General features: G+C 36.3%; 1 protein-coding gene across 13 annotated transcripts in view; it reads left to right on the top strand.

Annotated features, from left to right (window-relative positions):
* The window catches only part of TCF4 (transcription factor 4), a 479,608-nt gene that overhangs the window by 411,567 nt on the left and 47,473 nt on the right, over nt 1-20,568 (top strand). For all 13 annotated transcript variants that reach the window (XM_011971719.1, XM_011971721.1, XM_011971720.1 and 10 more), the window contains 2 exons: nt 13,512-13,617; nt 17,367-17,500. In XM_011971719.1, the coding sequence (XP_011827109.1) occupies nt 13,512-13,617; nt 17,367-17,500 (240 nt within the window). The remainder of the gene's footprint in view (nt 1-13,511; nt 13,618-17,366; nt 17,501-20,568) is intronic.

The raw sequence follows: 20,568 nt of genomic DNA on the forward strand, positions 1-20,568 counted from the left end.
ATTGAGGTGAAAGTCACATAATGTAAAATTAACCACTTTGAAGTAAACCATTCAGTAATATCTAGTACATTCACAATGTTGAGCAATCACTACATCTGTCTCATTCCAAAACATTTTCCTCAGCCCAGAAGGAAACTGTACCCATTAAGCAGTTCCTTCCCATCCCCCTACTTCTATGCTTTATAAACCTTTAATTTTGATGTTATATACACACACAGGCATACACACACATACACGCTAAAAATACACACACATATGTATGTATGTATAATGTGTGTAAATAATGTGTAAATATAGATGCATAATGTGTATAAACGGATGTGTGTATGTGTATATACATGTATGTATACATATATGTGTATATACATATGCATATACACATATACATACATATACATACATATTTGTGTGTGTATATATACACACACATATTCATTTATGTCTATTTATAGATTAGGAAGTTCCAGACATAGGACCTAATATTTCCTAATTATGTAAACAAAGAACTATCTATTTTAATGAATGTTTCTCTGCCAGGAAAAAGAAAAATAGGAAACATTCCTTGCTTCTTTTAACCTTTCTGTATATTTCTCTTAAATTCTCACTAGATGCTAATTTATCAAGGAAGACAAAGAAGACAGAAATCTTTTTTGGATTTTACACGACGGAGCCTTTTGTTGTGTAAAACTGCTGCTCTTCTTGTAAAGACATTTTCTCATTAATTTCATCAACGCTGAGAATTTTAAACTGCTTCTCTTAATTTTAAGCAGTCATCTGGGTTTTACATTTCTGTTTTTGAAAATCCAAAATTATTGAACAAAGTAATTTAATTAACAAAGTTTACATTTCTTGGAAAGAATTATGAAAGGGTCATTCTTACTATAATTTTTATTGTTAAAGAAATTGCTGTTGTTCACATTTATTTATGCCCTCCTCATTCCGGAAGAATATTTGAGGTAGCCAGTAGCACATTTTTTTGAATTAAGAAAAAATTCGATCAAATGAAAACATACCTAAAATTTTAGAGAAAGCCAACTCAATTATGTTTTAAATATGCCTGAAGTCATGAACTAATTATTGTTGATCATTTTTTCTTCCGGTCCTATTTCAGGAATATTATTGCCCTTCTTAATCTTTCGCCTCCTTTAAGAAATATTTTTGAATAACCCTATAGGATAACTTCCTTTACATTTCTTTAGCACATATGGTTTGTACAAAAGACGACTCACTTTATCACATTTTCTAGTTGCTCGTTGTACATCATAAATCTCCCAACTAGTTCCTAGTGAAAATTCTGCCCTTCTAATTTTTTGTATGTAATTTACCAAAGCACCTAGCCTTGTGCTAGCTAAAAGCTCTGCTCTGAGTTAAATTAGTGAAATATTGCTGGTTGATTTTACCTAAAAGTTTGCCCTGGGCATGAGGGAAGAGGGTGGGCATTTGAGTGGGTAACAGACAGAGAAGCATCTGATTGGACATAGATGTTGACAACTTGCATACTTACTTTTTTCATTTCAATCTGTGCCACAGAGTCATACATTTGGTAATTATTTCATGCTTTTGTTTTCAGTTGAAAGTAGTTAGGGCCGTATGTTTTGACAGAAAAAAGATAATTCATACTTTTTTCCAGCTTTATGAAAGGGAAGATGGGGTAACAATTTTACAGTGTACCATGGCAGTGATTCCTGTTCAAAACTTCACCAGATTGGAAACTCGCTGTTCATAACAATTCTCTTGGTAAGCAGAAGATGAAGGCATCTGTTTAAAGCACCCAGAGTTAAGTTTGATGCTTCAAAGCACAGCAGCATTCATTTATAACTCTACTTAGCACTATTAGATATCTTTAACAAATATGAGAAGTTGTCCACCAGATTCCTTAGACAGTAGGTGATTTGGGAGGATATTCTGATCAAGTGCTAACTTCTGACTGAGGATTTCGAGTGAAAAGACCTAGGTTATAACCCCATTCCTGCCCTTACTCTGTCATGTGACTCATGGCAAAAGGAAAGCACTTAACCCACTCCAAGCTTATGTTCCCGAATGTATAAGATGGGTAGCGTGGTTGACCACTTGGATAGATAATCCATCTCAAAATGAGGATTAAAGAAGATAATGGATGAGAAAAGTCCTTTTGATTTAAAATACTATGAAGATAGGAACTTTTAATAATGACTAATGGTAGAATTTTGTCAAATTTCCTTTACATAATTAAATTCAAGACCAAGGAATATATCTAGAGAAGTACCTGTGTATTTTCTTTTGTGAAATGTTTCTTTGAGTATTATTATTATCATTTTATGTCTGTTAAAATCTTGGCCTCACTGTCTTTTCATTGCTTGAATGTCGACTCTTCAAAGTGTGACTTTCTGCTTGTGTCTCATGCAACTTTCTTCCTGACTGCTCTTGCTTCCTGGGAAGGAATAAGTACTTAAGAATGATGACTTTTTGGCTGTCTGTGCTTATTAGGTACAAACACAGCACTAAAGACATTCGGGACTACAGAAATAAGAAGAGCGCCTTTAGGGTTGTGTGCAAAAGGTCAAACTATAATGTAGTTAGCATTTTTCTTTGTACTGCTTTCCCTTCTTTTAACACCCTCTCAGTACCCTCATACCTTCTCTGCTTTCCAAAAATGCTTTCTAAAAATTGATTATTGGAAAAAGATCTGAGACTTCATTGAACTGAAGTGTAATTACTGCTAACGAACTGTGACAGCATTTCCCAAAGACAGGGAGTGATTGGAGATGTGATGAAAAGTGGGTTTGTGACTGTGGAAACTCTTCCAGGGATGTAGGCTTTTACCCCTCTTGGTAATATACCTTGACAAAAGTCTGCAGCAATGAAATTAACTTGTTCACTCCAATCGCATCTAAATTTATTTGAGCTTAAGTCCTTTCTTAAGCATGTCAGCTTTAGGCTTCAGGCATCAACCTGTGGACTAGAGTTCAAAGGGAAAGGGTGGGGAATGGTGCTCTTAAAATCTTTAGGACCATTATAGGTAATTCCATTTTCTAAAGAAAGCTCAGCCCTAAACACATTAGAGAAGTGGAATGCACTAAAGTCTATTTTGGCAGAACCAATGAATGTTTATCTTTCTCTGTGTTATGATGTTATTCTTAGTTTGACGTGTATCTCGTGTGTGGTGTGTTTATTCATTCATGCATGCATGCACTTAGTAAAGTTTTGAACCTATTCTGTGCCAGGCATTACATGCACATACACATTTGCCCAAGCACACCTGCACTTTTTTTTTTTTTTTAAGGTAATGCTGTTTTTACCTTATTGTTTCTGCAACTGGCTATCCTTAGCAGGCCTTCTTAGTGTAGAATAGGGTATAGAAGAAATAACAATCAACATTGGAGTAAACCTAAAATTAATTTCTGTCTTTATTGTAAAGTCATAGAATTTGTTTTCATCTGGAAGACGTGCTGCCCTCATTTAATGGATAAAACAGTGCTTTCAGAGATCACAAAGCTATTTTTTGGCAGATATAACCAAATCTATTTTGATGTTCCAACACCTCCTAATGAAACAGTAGTCATCATCTAAAACAAAAAGCAATTGGTTGCTAAAGGGGGAGAAAGTATTGAGATGGGAGATGATCTATTAGACATAACTGACAATCATGAATTTGATATGATAGGTGTAAACAGAGATAAAAATAATTTAGTCACATCTGTTTAAGATTTAAGATAACCAGAAGCAATAATGGTTAATTGAAATAATATATCAGGTTCTCCTTAACATTACCTTGACTTTCTTCACATGCACATCAGTGCATTTGGTAAATAAAAGTTTGGAAACAAGTTAGTTAGGTGTTTAGAACATATTAGAGTTGTGATGTGCTTAGCATCCGCAGTCTTTTATCTGTGCCAACCCTGAGCCTGGTAATGAAGCCAACTCCCACATGAATAAGTAACATAAGGAGTGTAACCAGGAAGAAGTCAGGGTTTCACCTGGACCAAATTTTAAGCAATTAAGTGTTTCAAGAGATCTTTAGCCAGGTGTAACTTAATCAGTTTAAGGCACTCTCAGCTAGGGCCAAGGTACTCATCATGTTGGCAGTGGGCATTCCTCTGATACACCATGTTGAAAGTAATAGGAAACACAGAATGTTGCTCAGTTATTGCCAAGAGCAAGAGAAATGCAGGTGTAAAAATAAAAAGAAGTGTTTGGAGCCAGAGGCTAGTACGCATAGACAAGACTGTATTCATACTTCACTTTAATACTTCAGATAATAATCTGGTGGTTTTTAATCAGTTGAGTTTAGTGTGCTGGTATCTAGTCATGGGTCTGGTTTCACCACTAAACCCTAGTGTAACTCTCAGCCAATTACTTCACCTCTCTCCATCTCTAGTAGTATTCAACAAGTGTTTTAATACCTGTTGCATCTGAGCTCAACTTCATGTCTGGAAGACAGATGAATGGTCCTGCTTCTTGCAGTAACACACAAGAACCTCCTTTGTGCTGCCCTGACTGAGATGACCTTGTGTTCTTCTCTATGGGCAAAACAGCTCTAGGCTGCTAAATGGCCAGGCAGTATAGGGGACCTAGGACTCTACAAAGCTGGGTTGTGGTAGGAGTCCATGAGCACCACGGAGAGAATTCTTAGTTACCAGGAGATACTGTTGTAGTATTTAAAAACTCAGACTCCAAAACAAGACTACATGGTTTTGAATCTTAGTTTTGCCAGTTTATTAGCTGCCTGACTTTAAGCAAGTTGCTTAACCTCTCTGTGCCTCAGATCCCTTAGCCATAAAATTGGGATGATAATGAAACAAAAGGGTTTGTATGTAAGCAAAATGAGTATATGTACAGTTTGGCTGCAATAGAGCTGATGGGTGTAAACGATATAAATAATGACTTCTTTTCTGAAAATGACTTATTTTCTGTTTTTCTCATGGGTGATCCCTGCATATGTCACTGGGATGGCTGCAGGAATTCAGTAAGATAATGGGGAAAATAGCTTAAATCTCAAATGTTCTATAGCTATAACATCACTATGACGTCATAGCAGAGTGAGCCCACTGACATCTCTCCTGGCAGTTTTGCTGTCTCAGAGTTGGAATAATAACTCACTGAAAATACTTCCAAAATAATGAGCCACTCTGCAGATTTAATTTGTCATATTATTCTTTCTAATTATTAGTGGTTCTGTCTTAAATTCTTTTGTTTTAATTGAAGCAGTGTTTTTTCCCCCTTGGAAATTTCTATACATGTCAAAGGCTACCGACTCATTTTTGTTTAGAGTTTGAAATTCAATTTGAAAAATATACTGCAGCCAGCTATATGAAAAACGTAAGCGAATATTGTTGACTTTTGATTGAAGAGAAGAAATTACAAGGCAGGGCTGCCTAGCCACGAAGAACGCCAGGGTTTCGTGCTTTGCACACAGAAGGCACGCACTTAAATCGGCACAGCTCACTTTTTTTTACTGTGCCTTTGCTGAGCTTGCTGCAGGCTGAGTGCACTGGTAGAGAAATACAGAGCTGTGTTCTGGCCATCCCTGCCTGCTCAGGCCTTTCGTGCTCCTTTGTGGATCGCCCAGGTCCCTGCTGCTTCCTGGTGCCGTCTCCTGGATCCTCTTGATGTTTTTCCGTTCTGTAATTTGATTGACAGTTACAAACAAGGAAGGAGCTTGAAATTCTTACCGTTTTGCGACTTCCTAAAACGGGAAAGGAAATTTGGTGGATGAGAAGGGAAAAACACCTCTTGGCTGAAATTCACTTACAGGATTTAGCCTCAGGTTTAATGTGCTCATGAATGAATAATGACTCAGCTGATATTTAGAAGCTGAGAAAATTATATGATTTTTGTGATGGGGTGTATAGATATGGATGTATATTTGAAGTGATTTGTGTTCTAAATATAGTAAGATGCTCAGGGAATTTCTTTTTGGGGAAATATGTATATTCTTTTTCGTAGGTTTTTGTGGTGTGTCCTGGTAGAGGGAAGATGGGTCATTGCTCAGTTAGTAAAAATAAAATATGAAAATCATACATATAAATGGTACATTTTACACTTTTTGATAGTTGTGAAATACTCTTTTTTTTAGACTACCAAAAAAGAGAATTTGAGGAGTAAAAGTCTTCTTACCATGAATTATTTTGGGGCACTTAGAACTACTTGATTAATTCTTTTAAATACTCCAACTGATTTAGATGGAGTAAAAGTGTCACAATTTTAACAGCTTATACCGGTAAAATGTTTCCATTTATAAGAAATATCCTCCTATTTGTCAACATACTTAAGACATGTATGTGTTATTTCTAAGCACATTTCCTGTTTATTTGATAATGGAAATCGCCCTTTAACCATCACTTGGGCATGAAGGAGGATTCTTCTTCCTCCGTTAGTAAATATTCCTTGACTTGATAATACTGAAAATATGGGAGGTGAATGAACTTAAATCCTGTGGTTTGGTTTGGTTTTTGGTTGTTTGCAGTCTTGGACTGTTCACCTGCACTGTCCTGTGCCTTTGAGTATGATTAACTGCCATTACACAACTCTACTTCTTGCATTTCTTAACTAATCTTTCATGCCGTTTGACTGCCCATTGGAATCTTTAAGTTAGCGACTTAGGAAAGATTTTAGGAAGGAGAATGCCAGGAAAACTGGCAGAGAAGTCAGGAACCTGGGCTCTGTCCAGGCCCTGGGGTAAGTCCTTTCACCTCTTCCTTTGACTCCTTTACAAAACGAAGTTGAACTCATTTGAGCTTTAAAAAGATGATGCCAAGAGGCAAGACAGAAGGCAGCAGATGTGAAAGTAACATGAAAGAGAAAGGGAGGTCTGAACAAAAAAGCTAGAAAAAGATTTTGACTAATAGTACTAAAACAAAGAAAGAATATGGAATAGAGAGACCCAATTATACTGATAATTACAATTATCAGTATTGTAAACACTACAGCAGAAAAAAAAGCTAAAAATATATTCAGCTTTTATTGTCCATAAAAAGTGATCACACCATGTCTAACTGTAATTTTTTTGTCAAAGACGCTAGAGGCCAAGGTCTAAATTGCAGATTAAGAGTTTCTTCCTTTTACTTCTTACATATCCAGAAACCTGGGGTCATAGATACTCTTTCATGGTGTGTTGTTTGGCACAACTTGCAAGTATTTTGGCAGATGGTTAGAAAAAAAGACTTTAAGAAATATGCAATAGTACGAAGGACTCTAAATATAATAAATAAAGCTAAGATCTCAGTATCCTGCCATTCATTACAGTCAACATTTATTGAACAGCAGTTACATGCCTAGCAGGGATACCTAGAACTTGCCTCTCCCACTAGCACTCCAGAACAGTTCCTGCTTTCCCAGCCTAAAGGAACAGCAAGTCTTACATGAGTTAGGCTTACTGTGATAGCTTACTTACATGAGTTAGGCTTACTGACAGTGAGTGGCAAACATGGCCCAGTGCCTTCCTCTTGGATGAACATGGCTCTACACTGGGACTCCCCAGTACACCTTTTTGTGGTGATGGGAAAGTCCTATGTTGGTGATGTTCAGTATGGTAACCAGTGACTGCATGTGCTGTTGAGAACTTGAAATATGGCTACTGTGACTGAGGAACAGAACATTTAATTTTACTTAACTTTGGTTGAGTTTGATTCAAATCACTACATATTACTAATGACTGCCAGTTGGACAGCAGCTTTCTAGACCCATTGTTAAAAATAATTATAAGTAATGAGTGCCTCTTATGAGATAGAATTAATAATCCTATTTATTGAGTGCCCATGACAGATTAGGAATTATGCTTGACATATATTATCCCTAATCCTCACAACAATGGTTCATTTGACAAATAAGATAACTGAGGTTCTGAGAGATAAATTGCTTTGTTATGTCCTTGCAAGGAATTGTGAGAGCTGGAATTTGAACCTAATAGGTCAGACTCCAGAGCTGGGTGATTTCTAGTTTCCTGCCAAATCTGTATATGTACTGTCTGGAGGCTGTCTCTTCTGAGTACATCTTCTCCTTGTTTATGGGTTAGCTAGCAATGTCTTTATCTTGGTCACATAGGACAATTACAGGGTCCTTCTTAACTCTTCTGAATATGGACGTATCACTGCACTGGAACCATTCATTTTTCTTTCTGAGACCTATGTCCTTCAAAAATTATTAAGAGTTGAGGGTCCAACCCAGTTTCTTGAATAGTAAGCTAATCACCTAAAGTATGTTTTCCCAATAGATGGTGAGAGAAGCATCAAAGCATAAGGGTAGTTCTGTGGACATCAGTGGCACACAGTAAACTCTTGGCATTTGAGTGTTTAACTGTCGCAGTTGGGAATATTTCTGAACTTTCCCAAGGCCTGAGTTACTGAATGAGCCTAGCTAGTACTTTGGCGTCTGTGGCACAATTCTGCTTTGCTGTTTTCTGCTTTCCATGGAACATACAGTAACTCTCTTGAAGGGTCTGAAAGCCTCAATTACAATGTTTCAGTGATTCTGAACTGATTTTTCTTTGGAAATTATATATTCAGATGGTACTGGCAGAATCACGAAGGGGTAGTAATGTGGAGAAGTAGTAAAGGTCTACTGGGCAATCAGTTGGCTACCACCCAACCACATACGGTGATGTGATATGAAGCCACTTTTCTTTATTTCCTCGGAGTTAAGGTTTGCCCTTCAGGAAGCAGCAGGTTACTTAACATGTACTTGATTTCACCATAACATGCATTATGGCATTTTCTTTTCTTTTTTCTTTTTTTTTTTTTGAAATGGAATCTTGCCCTTTTGCCCAGGCTGGAGTACAATGGCACGATCTCAGCTCACTGCAACCTCTGTCTCTCAGGTTCAAGCGATTCTCCTGCCTCAGTCTCCCGAGTAGCTGGGATTACAGGTGCCCGCCACCACACCTGGCTAATGTTTTTTTGTATCTTTAGAAGAGATGGGGTTTCACTATGTTGGCCAGGCCGGTCTCGAACTCCTGACCTCATGATCCGCCCACCTCAACCTCCCAAAATGCTGGGATTACATATGTAAGCCACCGCACCTGGCTGACATTTTGTTTTCTTAAAAGGTCATTATCAGACCCCACAAGACTATTTCTATAAACTGTGACTCAAGTATAGCCTCGTGTTAGTAGCTTAAAATAGATTTTCTTTACCTTTTTTGCCCTTTAAAAGCGAGGAATTTTTTTTAATGGAAAGAACATAGACTTTGATGATCAGTTCACATCCTTGCTTTACCCCTGGAAAAATGTGTAACCTGGAAAGATAGCTTAACATTCCTAAGTCACATTTGTCCAAATAATAAAAACAATGGCAACAAGACTTCAGTACTAATGTCTGATGTTTTTTGTATGATTAATCTGTGCCAGCTTCCATTCCAGTTTCTTTACACACATTATACCATCTCATTCTCACAAGAACTTTGCAGAGCAGGCATTGTCATTTCCACTTTACAGGCAGGAACCCGAAGACCAGAGTTAAAAGTAACTGGTCCAAAATTGCCTAGTTAATAAATGGTGGAACTCGCAGTCAGACCCAAGCTGGTCTGGGGCAATACACTTGACCTTCTTATGATATGTCAGCCTTGTGAAATAGGAAAGATACTATTAATAATATCCGCCTTGTGTGATCATTTTGAAGGTTAGATATAATGTGTGTGGAACTCCTGTCACCAAAGTTGTTCCACAGGAGGCCCTAAACAAATGAGTAATCATTATTACTTTAAAATGTCCATAAGTGAAACTGATATGCCAAGACCAGTAAAAATGAGAGCCTCATAAGGAAAAGAGTAGGAGGCATACCTTTGTTTCATTTTGTTTGTTGGTTTCTGTGCTTGCTTGTTGTTCTTTTCTGTTAGGCACAGGTTTCATTTAGAAAAAATTAAATTGTTTTTTCTTTGATGAGTGCAGAAAGAATAGTTGGAAACATTGAATGGAACAGCTAATGTACCATTGTAATACTTCTCAGATTACAAAAAAAAAATTAAATCTGTAAAATGAAAACTTTTTTTACTTTTGTCAATTCAAAGTTGTGTTATCTAGAGAGTTTTGTTAAACTCAGAGTTTCTATATGTATGATTGTCTGCTAAATTCAGGATTATAAGAGAAGAGATAATGGCGCTAACTTTGCATATTAAATATACTATGTTACCAGTTTTCCATGAAGCTTTTACTCAACAAATAATTTACTAAAAGGGCTGTGACCTATGAGTTTCACCAAGTCTTTCCATTTCCAGTTTCGACAACAAAAGTTTCACACTTCTTTAGTTACTCTTGTGGGAGAAATCAGAATGCCAGTGATCACCTTGATCTAAGCATATTATTGGAGAAAAATTCAAGGATAGGTATTTGTTTCTTGTTAGATTTTCCTCATATTTCATCATTGGGGTCACTCCAATACATGGTACTAGAATTTGGGATTTTTATTTCATGTTAGATTGGACTCATTTTCTGGTGTTAGTCATTAAAAATAATTTCAACTCTTTGAAGAGATCTGGGATGTTTGTTATTATTCTATTGATTAAATGAAGCTATTTTATTTAACAATTGTGTTGTTAAACTTTCTATATACTTAGAATAATAATACCAAAAACTGAATGGATATGAGCTTTTCTTATTGAATGTAATGTCAATATCAAATACCTTATTGAAACCCATACTTTGAAAGCTTGATTGAGAAATTGGCAAAAGAGTTAACTGAAATAAAAATAATGAAGCAGTTTACTGGTCATCCAGGTTATGAAAGATTAAACCATTAGAGATAAACTGAACTGTGAATATTATGATCATGGTGTTTTCGTAAATGCCATCTATGTCTCTGTCACCATTCTAAATAAAACTACCCTGTCAAACGGTGAAAAATAAGAGTAATGTTTCTTTGACCATTTCATTATTGAGTTTTCTTATATTTGAAATGTGGGAGGTTGAACTAAAATTCGTTGGTTCCCTTCTCTAAAAAGGTATAGTTATATGTGATATTTATTTATTTATATAAATAAAAATATAGAGATCTTACCTTGAAAATAACTTTTGAGATAAGAATGATAAAGTATCTAAATGGAAGATGAATAAAATTGTACCTGATTTGTAAATTATTATATAAAGAAAATGTATAAAATATGTAGAAATTGTCTATACAAAAAACTACAAACAGTGGTCCATTGCCTATTAACAAAGAGTTTCATCTTATCTAAAATGTCTTGAATTGGCTACAACAGCAGGAGAATAGAAATTGCATAGTATAATATAACCTAAAAACATTTCCCATAGATACTCTTCTCCATGCAGCCAATATTTATGAACTTGGGGTAAGTGACCTACTCTTAGATATTTGAGCTTGATTATAATTCATAGTCAAGGTAGCCTCCTTGTAAATAACCAAAATTAACCAAAGATTTTTCCTTGTCTTCCAAAAGCAATGCCAAGTAATTCTATCCAAATTGGAAAAAAAAAAAAAATTAGGTGTCATCAAATGGTGTTGACATAATGATATATATGTTTAAGGATAATGTAATAGAATATGCAATTAAAAGTACAGTATATAGAAAAAATAGATTTTGTTTTAAAACATAAGGCGATTTAATAATGTGGGTCACAGATTCTTTTTAGTTTTATAATAAATGTATTGATTTCTGAAATTTGGGAATATTCCATAGTACACTTAGCTTATGCTTATGTTAATACTGAGGACAGATTGCTGTCAGCCTAATAGCATGTAGATATATTATAGTCACACTACAATCATTCTGTCAGTTTTCAATTTCCCCTTTTCCCGTGATGTTTCTTTCATCTTGTTAGTTTTCTCTCAAGACCTTCTCTAAATACCTTTAGTAGTAATTCACAAACTGTTTGTTAGTTAATAGTTCTCAAGAAAATTCTGAGATTTGGTTGACAGAACTTAGATTGTTGATTTGTTTTTGGATTCCTAGCCAAAGTTTTATTCTTTGTTTCTTAAAAATACTCAAAAAAGTTTTTTTCCTTACTGTAAGCCCTCTGGAAATAGAAGCAAATCACCATTTATACATTTAAAATGTGATGAAAATCACAAAATAAAGTCCAATGAAATATAGGGCTTATATCCATTAGTGCCTTAAGAAAAATCCCTGTTTTCTAAAGTGTGAGTGGGCTTTTCTGGTTTGTTTTTGTTTTTTTAAAGCTCCTGGACCTCCCAATTTTCAAGGGCACTTTGGGGCATGTGTAGCGTTTATTTGATGTATGGATGTAGATGCATATTTTCCCACATCTGTCTCTGTGGACCTATGCTTTGTGAAATCCTAAACCTTGTATTAATGCTTAGTTTATGATTCATGGTGTTCTGAGAGCAATTATATAATTTTTCTTGGGGTGTTTATTCTGTGTGCACTGTAAAAAAAATCAGAGTTATTTTTTGGTAACCCTGCACTTGCCTTTTTATTGATGAATTTCTTTTCCTTTTACTGTGACCTGTGAATATCACTGTAGGCTTACTGCCAATTTTGTGAGCTGCTGCCTGCTTCAAAATGGAGGCAGGAAGGTATCCATTTTCATCAAGAGGATGACAGTGTTTCAGTCTTTCTGACCATCTGGAGAGAGGAACTTTGAGAGCAAAAGAAAATGGGGATTAAAAAAAATTATATTTAGCAGAAAAGGCAAGGGGGAAAACCAATTGAAGTTAAACTATACCTTATGAATTTGTGCTTTTCTAATATGCTGTCCTGTTTAAAGAAAACATAAACAAGAAAATACACAGGCTATTTTTATAAAGAATTGATTTCCCAAGTCTCATGAGTATTAGTAAATGAATGTAAGTAAATTAGGTTTTTGGCACACTTTTTAAGTTTATTGTACACACAAATATAATAAGCACGAAAAAGGAGGGCTCCCTCCTCCCGCTTCCTTTGCATACGCTGATTGTTGGTGGTCTTATGTAGATCCAGGCTTTTAATGGCCTTTTTCATGCATCTCTGCAAAAAGCTGACACGGTGGGAATTTAATATTCTAAGATATATTTATCATTTTCTGTGGTTTGGATAGTTCATTTGTGTTCTCTGTCTCTCCCTCTGTCTCTCTCTCTCTCTCTCTCTCTCTCTCTCTGTCTGCTCCCCCCTCCCCTCCCTACCTCCTCTCTGTAAAAGTGAAATTTTTAATTGAAAGGTAGAGTTTTTACTCTACCATTTGAAGAGGTTTGATGCAGGTCTTTCTGTTTTTACCTTTTTTACATGCTTATGGACCATCTGTGTTTAGAAGAAAAAGAAAGAAGTGCTTAGACTCACAGGATTACCCTATGGGCATTATATAGCGTATTTACAGCTAGACGTGGTTTACATCGACTGGAATATAACACACCTGGTTATTTTCTATTCACACAAATACACTGAGCTTTTATTTTGTTTTGTTTTGTTTTGTTTTGTTTTGTTTTATTTTAGTGTGTTCAGAAAGGGCACTGTTTCTAGGGTTTGTTCAGATTTAAACTGGAAAGAGTAGAAATGTAGCACTTTCTGCCTACTTCTTATAAAAGAATGGAGCTTCAGATGCTTTGGTCAATGCAAAAAGCAAAACTCAGTTGGTTCTTTCTCCTCAGGTCTATGCTCCATCAGCAAGCACTGCCGACTACAATAGGGACTCACCAGGCTATCCTTCCTCCAAACCAGCAACCAGCACTTTCCCTAGCTCCTTCTTCATGCAAGGTAAGATGCTGCTGCTTCTGAGGGAAAGGCCACAGGGTAGCATTTTCCTGGGTCACTTAATGTCACAGATAGGGCAAAAGAAGTGGAATAGTAGACACGTGTAGAATTTTTGAAGTCATACTCTTCTTATGAATTGAATTCCTTAAAAATTGATTATTAATTAAAACTGTACTAGGCCTTTCTTTACAATTAAACCCCTTTGAGCAGTAATGGGTTAAGATTAGATTGATCTGCTTCACTTAGAGCCAATGCTCCTGCTGGTCTTCCACGCATGACCAACCATTTCAGCATATTCACCATCCCCAAGACGATGTAGCTGTTAGTTTAGAAGTGGTTCATCTTCATGTATGTTTAGAACATCCTGGATTTAGCCAGCTGGGAACAAGTTGGCCTAATGTATGACCTTATGTAAAATTTTCATCCACTTACTAATTCGTAGGAAAGAACAAGACTCCAAGATGAAGTAACCTACCACAGACTGGAATATTACATGGTGAACGTTCTGTCCCAACATAGTAACTGGTTTAGGATAAAAGACCCAACTTTTGGGGGAGAAGACATATAGAAAATACGGAATTATCCAGTATGTTTAAATACATGGATGTGTGTCCCTACACTGAGCTTTTAGTCTTGCCACGGATAGTGTATACCTTTCTGCTGCTCAAAAAAAACCAAGATGTGACCGAGTGCAGTGGCTCATGCCTGTAATCCCAATACTTTGGGAGGCCAAGGTGGGTAGATCACAAGGTCGGGAGATTGAGACCATCCTAGCCAATATGGTGAAACCCTGTCTCTACTAAAAATACAAAAAATTATCTGGGTGTGGTGGTGTGTGCCTGTAGTCCCAGCTACTCAGGAGGCTGAGGCAGGAGAATGGCGTGAACCTGGGAGGCAGAGCTTGCAGTGAGCCGAGATTGCGCCACTGCACTCCAGCCTGGGCAACAGAGCGAGACTCTGTCTCAAAAAATAAATAAATAAATAAATAAATATTTAAAAAGACCAAGATGTTTGAAATGACAGCAGCTACTTCAAGAATGAACCACTTGGAGTATGCTCCTAAGGACTCCATCCTGATATGTGTGTGGCACTTATTTCTAATGTAATTATCTTGTTACCAAGTTAATGCCCTGAATTTAGATGAGGAATTTACCAAGAACCCCTGTGTGCAAAAATTTAATTCTTTTTGCCCAGGTATGAAAACCTTATTTGTATAAGCCTTGTCTACGGGCCATGGGTTTTCTTTCTTTATGCACCTCTAGGAAGGGCCATGTCACAGGAAGGGGAGCACATTTGGGGCAGAGAGTACCAGGGAAGCAGCCTGATTATAGTGGACACACTCAAAGTCGTTCTCATTAAAAGATATTAATCTTCCTTCCCTTCAGTGTGTTAGCTCTTTTAGTTTGTTAGTTCACATGTGAAATTCCATGGAAATTTATAAAATTGGGTGGAATGGCTCCCTTGGGAATAGAGAGAAGTTGTTCCACACATAATAGAGCTCATATGTCAGAAGTCCTTTATCTTTGTGACCCATCCTAGGTGTAACTCTCAAAGGGACACAGCAGGCTATGTCACCTGGGTGCGTTTTGTGCCATGACAAAAAGCTTATCACCTTCAGCTGTAAACAGTAGCTACCTCAGCATCAGTCCCCTCTTTGGTGAGCAGTGGGAGATATTGTCCTACAGGTGTTTACAGAGATTGGCAACTCAAGGATCCATTACACAAAACAGATTTTGATTGAAAAAATTGGTGGAAGGATACATTTCTTCTATCTGCCCAGGAAAGTGGCTTTCTCAAAGGGTGCACATTGCTGGGTAGGCCAGGTAGATTAAATCAGTAGGCTCCTTTCCCTAGCAGACCACCCAAAATATGGGGAACAAATTTGTTTCTCTGCATATGCACACCCAAAAAGCAAAAAAAAAAACCAAAAAAAATTGAGTTGACATTTATGATGAGCACAATTAATTTGCACACGTCTAATTCTATTCTTTCAAAACAACATTATGCCAAGATCATGGGATGTGATAAATATTAATTTACTGTGAAAAGCATAATTTATGTAGAATATGTATTTTTATAAGTCTGCATCAAGCAGAGTATTCTATGTTAACAGTCCTAAATGCATTGCCACCCAGTGTATCACATTGTCAGGAGACTTTTGTTCAGTGGTATATGTTTTCAATTTATTTGTCATGTGTGCCATCTATTTAAAATGTTAGTGGTCTTGAACTTCATATTTGAATTTAAGGTGATATTTAAACCTTCGTAATCTAAGGACAAAAGCTCAAGTACATGAATGATAACTTTTTAAAAATCCTGTGTTTTCACATCGTGGCCACAGAAGCAGTTGCATCACGGTTCTGTCCCATATCAACTTCCCTTCAGTAGAGGGTTACTTGGTGCCCTGAGAATTCAATACTTGAAGGAATATGCAATTAAGGTGAAAGACATTCAGAAACTGTCTGGGGCATATTGTAAACTCACTACTGTGGCCTCTTATTTTTAACTTCTATTTCCATCTTCTAGTTAAAACTCTGAAGTTGTCAAAATCACAGACATGATTTTGCTTGCATGGTTCTTAAAGAGAGGAATCTACAAACTGTTCCCCCCAATCTGAAATGAGCCCAGTTCCAAAATTCTAACTTCCGGATTTAAGAAAGAGCTTCATGAAATACAGTGTCAGATTTAACTTTTCTATTTCCTAACTTTTTAATAGGCCTTTATTAAATAAAATGTTATGGTAAAAATAATCTTATTTTCAAGGAAGCAATATCTGCTATACATTTAACAGCCAGCTGATGGCCTGGTATATACCTAGTACTCAATACTTTTTGTTAAAGTATTGAAAAAAAGAAAAAAATGAATGAATTTAGCAGTAATGTAGATCTTCTTTTCCCTTAAGCTTGGGAAACCAAACCTAAACAATAGCAATTATTAATAATAACCTGTAGGCCAACAGGCCCAGAGAATGAAAAAATCTGTAGGGATGTTTTTAATAATGGTGTTAACAAAAGGTTAACCTCATATTGAAAGATACTTTATATAATTTTAAACCTCTATAATTCATAAATCATTTTATAAAATCCAGAGACTCTCAAAATTATCTGTAATATAATAGCCACCTAGTGCATGTGTGCACCCTTTGGATTGCTACTGAAGGTTTAAGATAGCTGTATAGCTATACACCAAAAAATACAAATAAAATATCCTAGGAACTATATATTTGAGATTCATCTTCTCTGATGCCATAATATAATTAAAATTCCAACTTTAATTCTATTGCGTATGTTAAAAATGAAATTAAACATTTTCAACCTAAGATTTTTTAAAATTAATACTTCTTTATATGCTTTTAAAACTTGTCAACTTTGTAATTTCTCAAATACTTTTCACCCCAAAGTTTAGGAACAATTTAACTTTTTAGTTGGTTTTCATAGAAAAAAGGGTTAGAAGACTTCTAAGAAATGTTTCCTTTAGCAGTAATTACCTTGCTGACTTGACATAATTCGTGGTAGAAGTATGCTCTGTTGTTCTTTTACAGTTGAATTTTTACCAAGAACACTTTGTTTATATTTGTTTGACAATATAGAGCCACTTGGGAAGAAATGATGACTGTCTTCTGATGTAATCAGCTAACAAACACAAAGATGAATAACACAACAGGCAGTCATTTTCAAGTATATGAAAAAACCCTATTCTATAAGGCAAGGCTGAATGCCTCAGAAAGTCATGGTTCTCTTTGTCCTTTACAGATGGCCATCACAGCAGTGACCCTTGGAGCTCCTCCAGTGGGATGAATCAGCCTGGCTATGCAGGAATGTTGGGCAACTCTTCTCATATTCCACAGTCCAGCAGCTACTGTAGCCTGCATCCACATGAACGTTTGGTAAGGCAGATGTACACGATAATGGGAATATCACAGCTAGTTTATTATACTTCATCCTCTGTCTTTCCATGCATGTACACAAGGACTCTGCAAATAAGTGCAAAAATTGCACACACCCATTGTTCTTAAGTTGTGTTCTTTCTGTGATCAAAGACATAACAGGATCAGATCACCTTTGTAAATCCTTCCAGATTCCCTCTGGCATTGTTCTTTTGTTTATTGTGTTTTGCTCTGTGCCTTCTTTATCACAATGTCAGCTTCCTTGAGTACATAAATAGATACTTATTTAAGCATGATGGTTCCTGGTCATTTTTTGCTATCTGTGGTTTCAAAGGATGTACTGTAGAGGGCAGAGTGATGGTCAGTAGGTTATATGCATCACCCAGGAGCATTTAATTTCCCCTTGACTGGCTTATGTCAGCTTTGGCCTGTTGTGATGTATCCAGAAAAAGAAGTTTATATTTTCTGTAGACTTCCATCAGTAAGAGAAAGCATGAGGTTTCTACATAGATCAGATTCCCATTTTTCAGTATTTTAATTCCCATCCTAGCCTGCCACTCATACTGTGTTTTGCCTCACTCCAGGTGAAAACTGCTGGGCTCTAGAATGTTAAGTCTTTCATTACAAAACGTTTGCACTCTGTCCGTCACCTACATTCATCTATCATAGTATGTCTCTTTATCCTGAAGGAAACACCTCAACTGACTTTCTTCTAGCCTTAAATGTCACCACAGCCCAGAATCCACTGTTGAACTTAAGTCTGTCATTAAAGGGAGGAAAGAGCCTAGATCTTGAGTGAGATTTGGGATGCAGATAAGATGAAATTTGAATCCCTTGTGCAAGAACATAGCTTAATATGTGAACCTCAAATCCTACAAATGTGAAAGCATATGGGAAATCCAGTGATCCTAGGTGATACTTACACCACTACTCTTCATCTTGCATTTGTCCCTTTTTCTTCTCATATCCACACGTAGGTTTCTTTTTCTGTTCTGATAAAGGAAGTCATTCTGGATTCATGTGGTCTTTGCTCTCTTTTGCTTAACCAGTACATATACAGGATCTGATATCCTACTCCAATAATCAAAAAAATTCCAGAAGTTAAGATTTCTGATATCCTTGAAAATCCATATTTAGTTGTTCCTAGTGGTGGAGATGCCTTAGTAGTCAATTAGCCTGTACATTCCTGAGAGGCTAACAATGGAAATGGAATGGGCCTTTTTGTATCATCTCCCAAGACTGAATGTGTAAATCACAAACTATCTCACATTTCAGCACATTTCCAGTAAATAGCAGATGACTTGTTTTCAAATTTTCTCTTCACCCACCTTCTATTTGGAGATATTAGAGTGAACGCTTAGAGAAATGTCAACTATATCAACTATTATTTTGCTAGAATTCGTTTTGGCTAAAATTTTCATTTCTCCACCATCATTTTCCAATTCTCTGGGAACTCATCATCAGTCAAAACTATGTGTCCTATGAGCAAGGAAAGTTTTGATTACAAATAAAAGTTTTAGGCACTATACCAGCATGTTGGAATTTCAGTTCTTTTAAGAGTTGCCCATTTGACGTTAATTTTTCTTCCCTTCTGTGTTTCTTTCTTTTCCTGTCATTCTTGAGAGTTTTGAGTTAGGCGATTTGATTTTATCCTAGTCCGGTTCACTGCTTGGGAAGCAGCTTTAAAATGTGCTTCCATGCACAAAGAGTGTAATTTCAAAATGGAAACCAACTATATTCCTTTTAGAAAAAGTCTTACAGAACCAAAACAGTATTATCAACCAGAGAGAAAAGAGCATTTTGAAGTAGTAACCCAATAGGCTATATCAGAAGCTATATTTGCAATGCCATTTACCTATCACAAAACACAGGATTTTCATTTTTCATCTGATCAGTTAACAGATTTCAGAGAGTAGAATTTTTGTTTTAAAGGGGACATGAATAAGCTATCTTGTAACGTATACTAATGAATTTTCCCACTGTTAGTGAAACTATTGAATTATTGTATCTAGTTATCATTGTACTTGCAGTATTTAACCATCTGAAAATCTTTTACTGAAGTGACTTAGAAGAATCTGACACTGAGAATACTTTGAATATACAGTAGCAGTTGGTGTCGTTTCAGTTGAAAATAATGGTAGTTCCTTATAATTTTATTCTTAGCATCTGGCTAGCCCCATACTAAACAAAGGGATAGTTTAAGAAAAAGCTAAGTGCTGTTCCTGGATTATTTGGGGGATAATTTGGCCAAGTTGATATTATCTCTAAAGATAAAACATTTTAAAAACATCATTGCCTTCATCACTTTATGCCATGTTATAACAGAATGTGTAATTATAAAACTTCAGATCCACATACTTTCAGTAGCAACTGTCAAGTTACCGACGTTTAGTCTTTAAATCCCCTTTACAGTTTTAGCCTGTCCTACAGAATCCCACAGCTAATCATTACTGTGTTACAGATACCCACACAAAATCACTCAGATGAATGGAGTTTGCGATTAAGCTTTGGAATGGGTTGTTGTAGATGATTTTATGTTTGGAATGACTTGGCAGGGTTCTTTTTAAGAACAGGATAGAGTCCTCACTGTCTGGCATGATTTAGGCATGGTCTTTGCACTACAGGGCGAAACAGTCCTAGGAATCTGGAATTTTCCTTTAAAGGAAGTTCTGTTGTCTTTTATTTTTTTGTAACATAAACCCTTACTTCAGTAATTCTCAACTGATGGCAGTTTTTCCCTTTGGGGAATGCTTGGCAATATCTGGGGACATTTTCATTGTTACAACTAGGGACTAGATGCTACTGGAATCCAGTGCATAGAGGCTAGGGGTGCTGGTAAACATGACGTCATATACGGGAGAGCTTCCACAGCAAAAAATCAGTAGTGCCAAGGTTCAGTAGTGCCAAGGTTGCGAAATCCTGCCCAAACCCAAAGCATGATTTTATTCTTATTTATGTGCACCAGTTATTATATTTTTCCAATCTTTGAATTATCAACCAGTATATCACTAATGGAAACATTTCCAACAGTTACTTTGTTAATAGACACAAAATACACTACTCTTGGG

The sequence above is a fragment of the Mandrillus leucophaeus genome, unplaced genomic scaffold (assembly GCF_000951045.1).
Source record: "Mandrillus leucophaeus isolate KB7577 unplaced genomic scaffold, Mleu.le_1.0 Scaffold124, whole genome shotgun sequence".
In the NCBI taxonomy this organism is placed as follows: Eukaryota; Metazoa; Chordata; class Mammalia; order Primates; family Cercopithecidae; genus Mandrillus; species Mandrillus leucophaeus.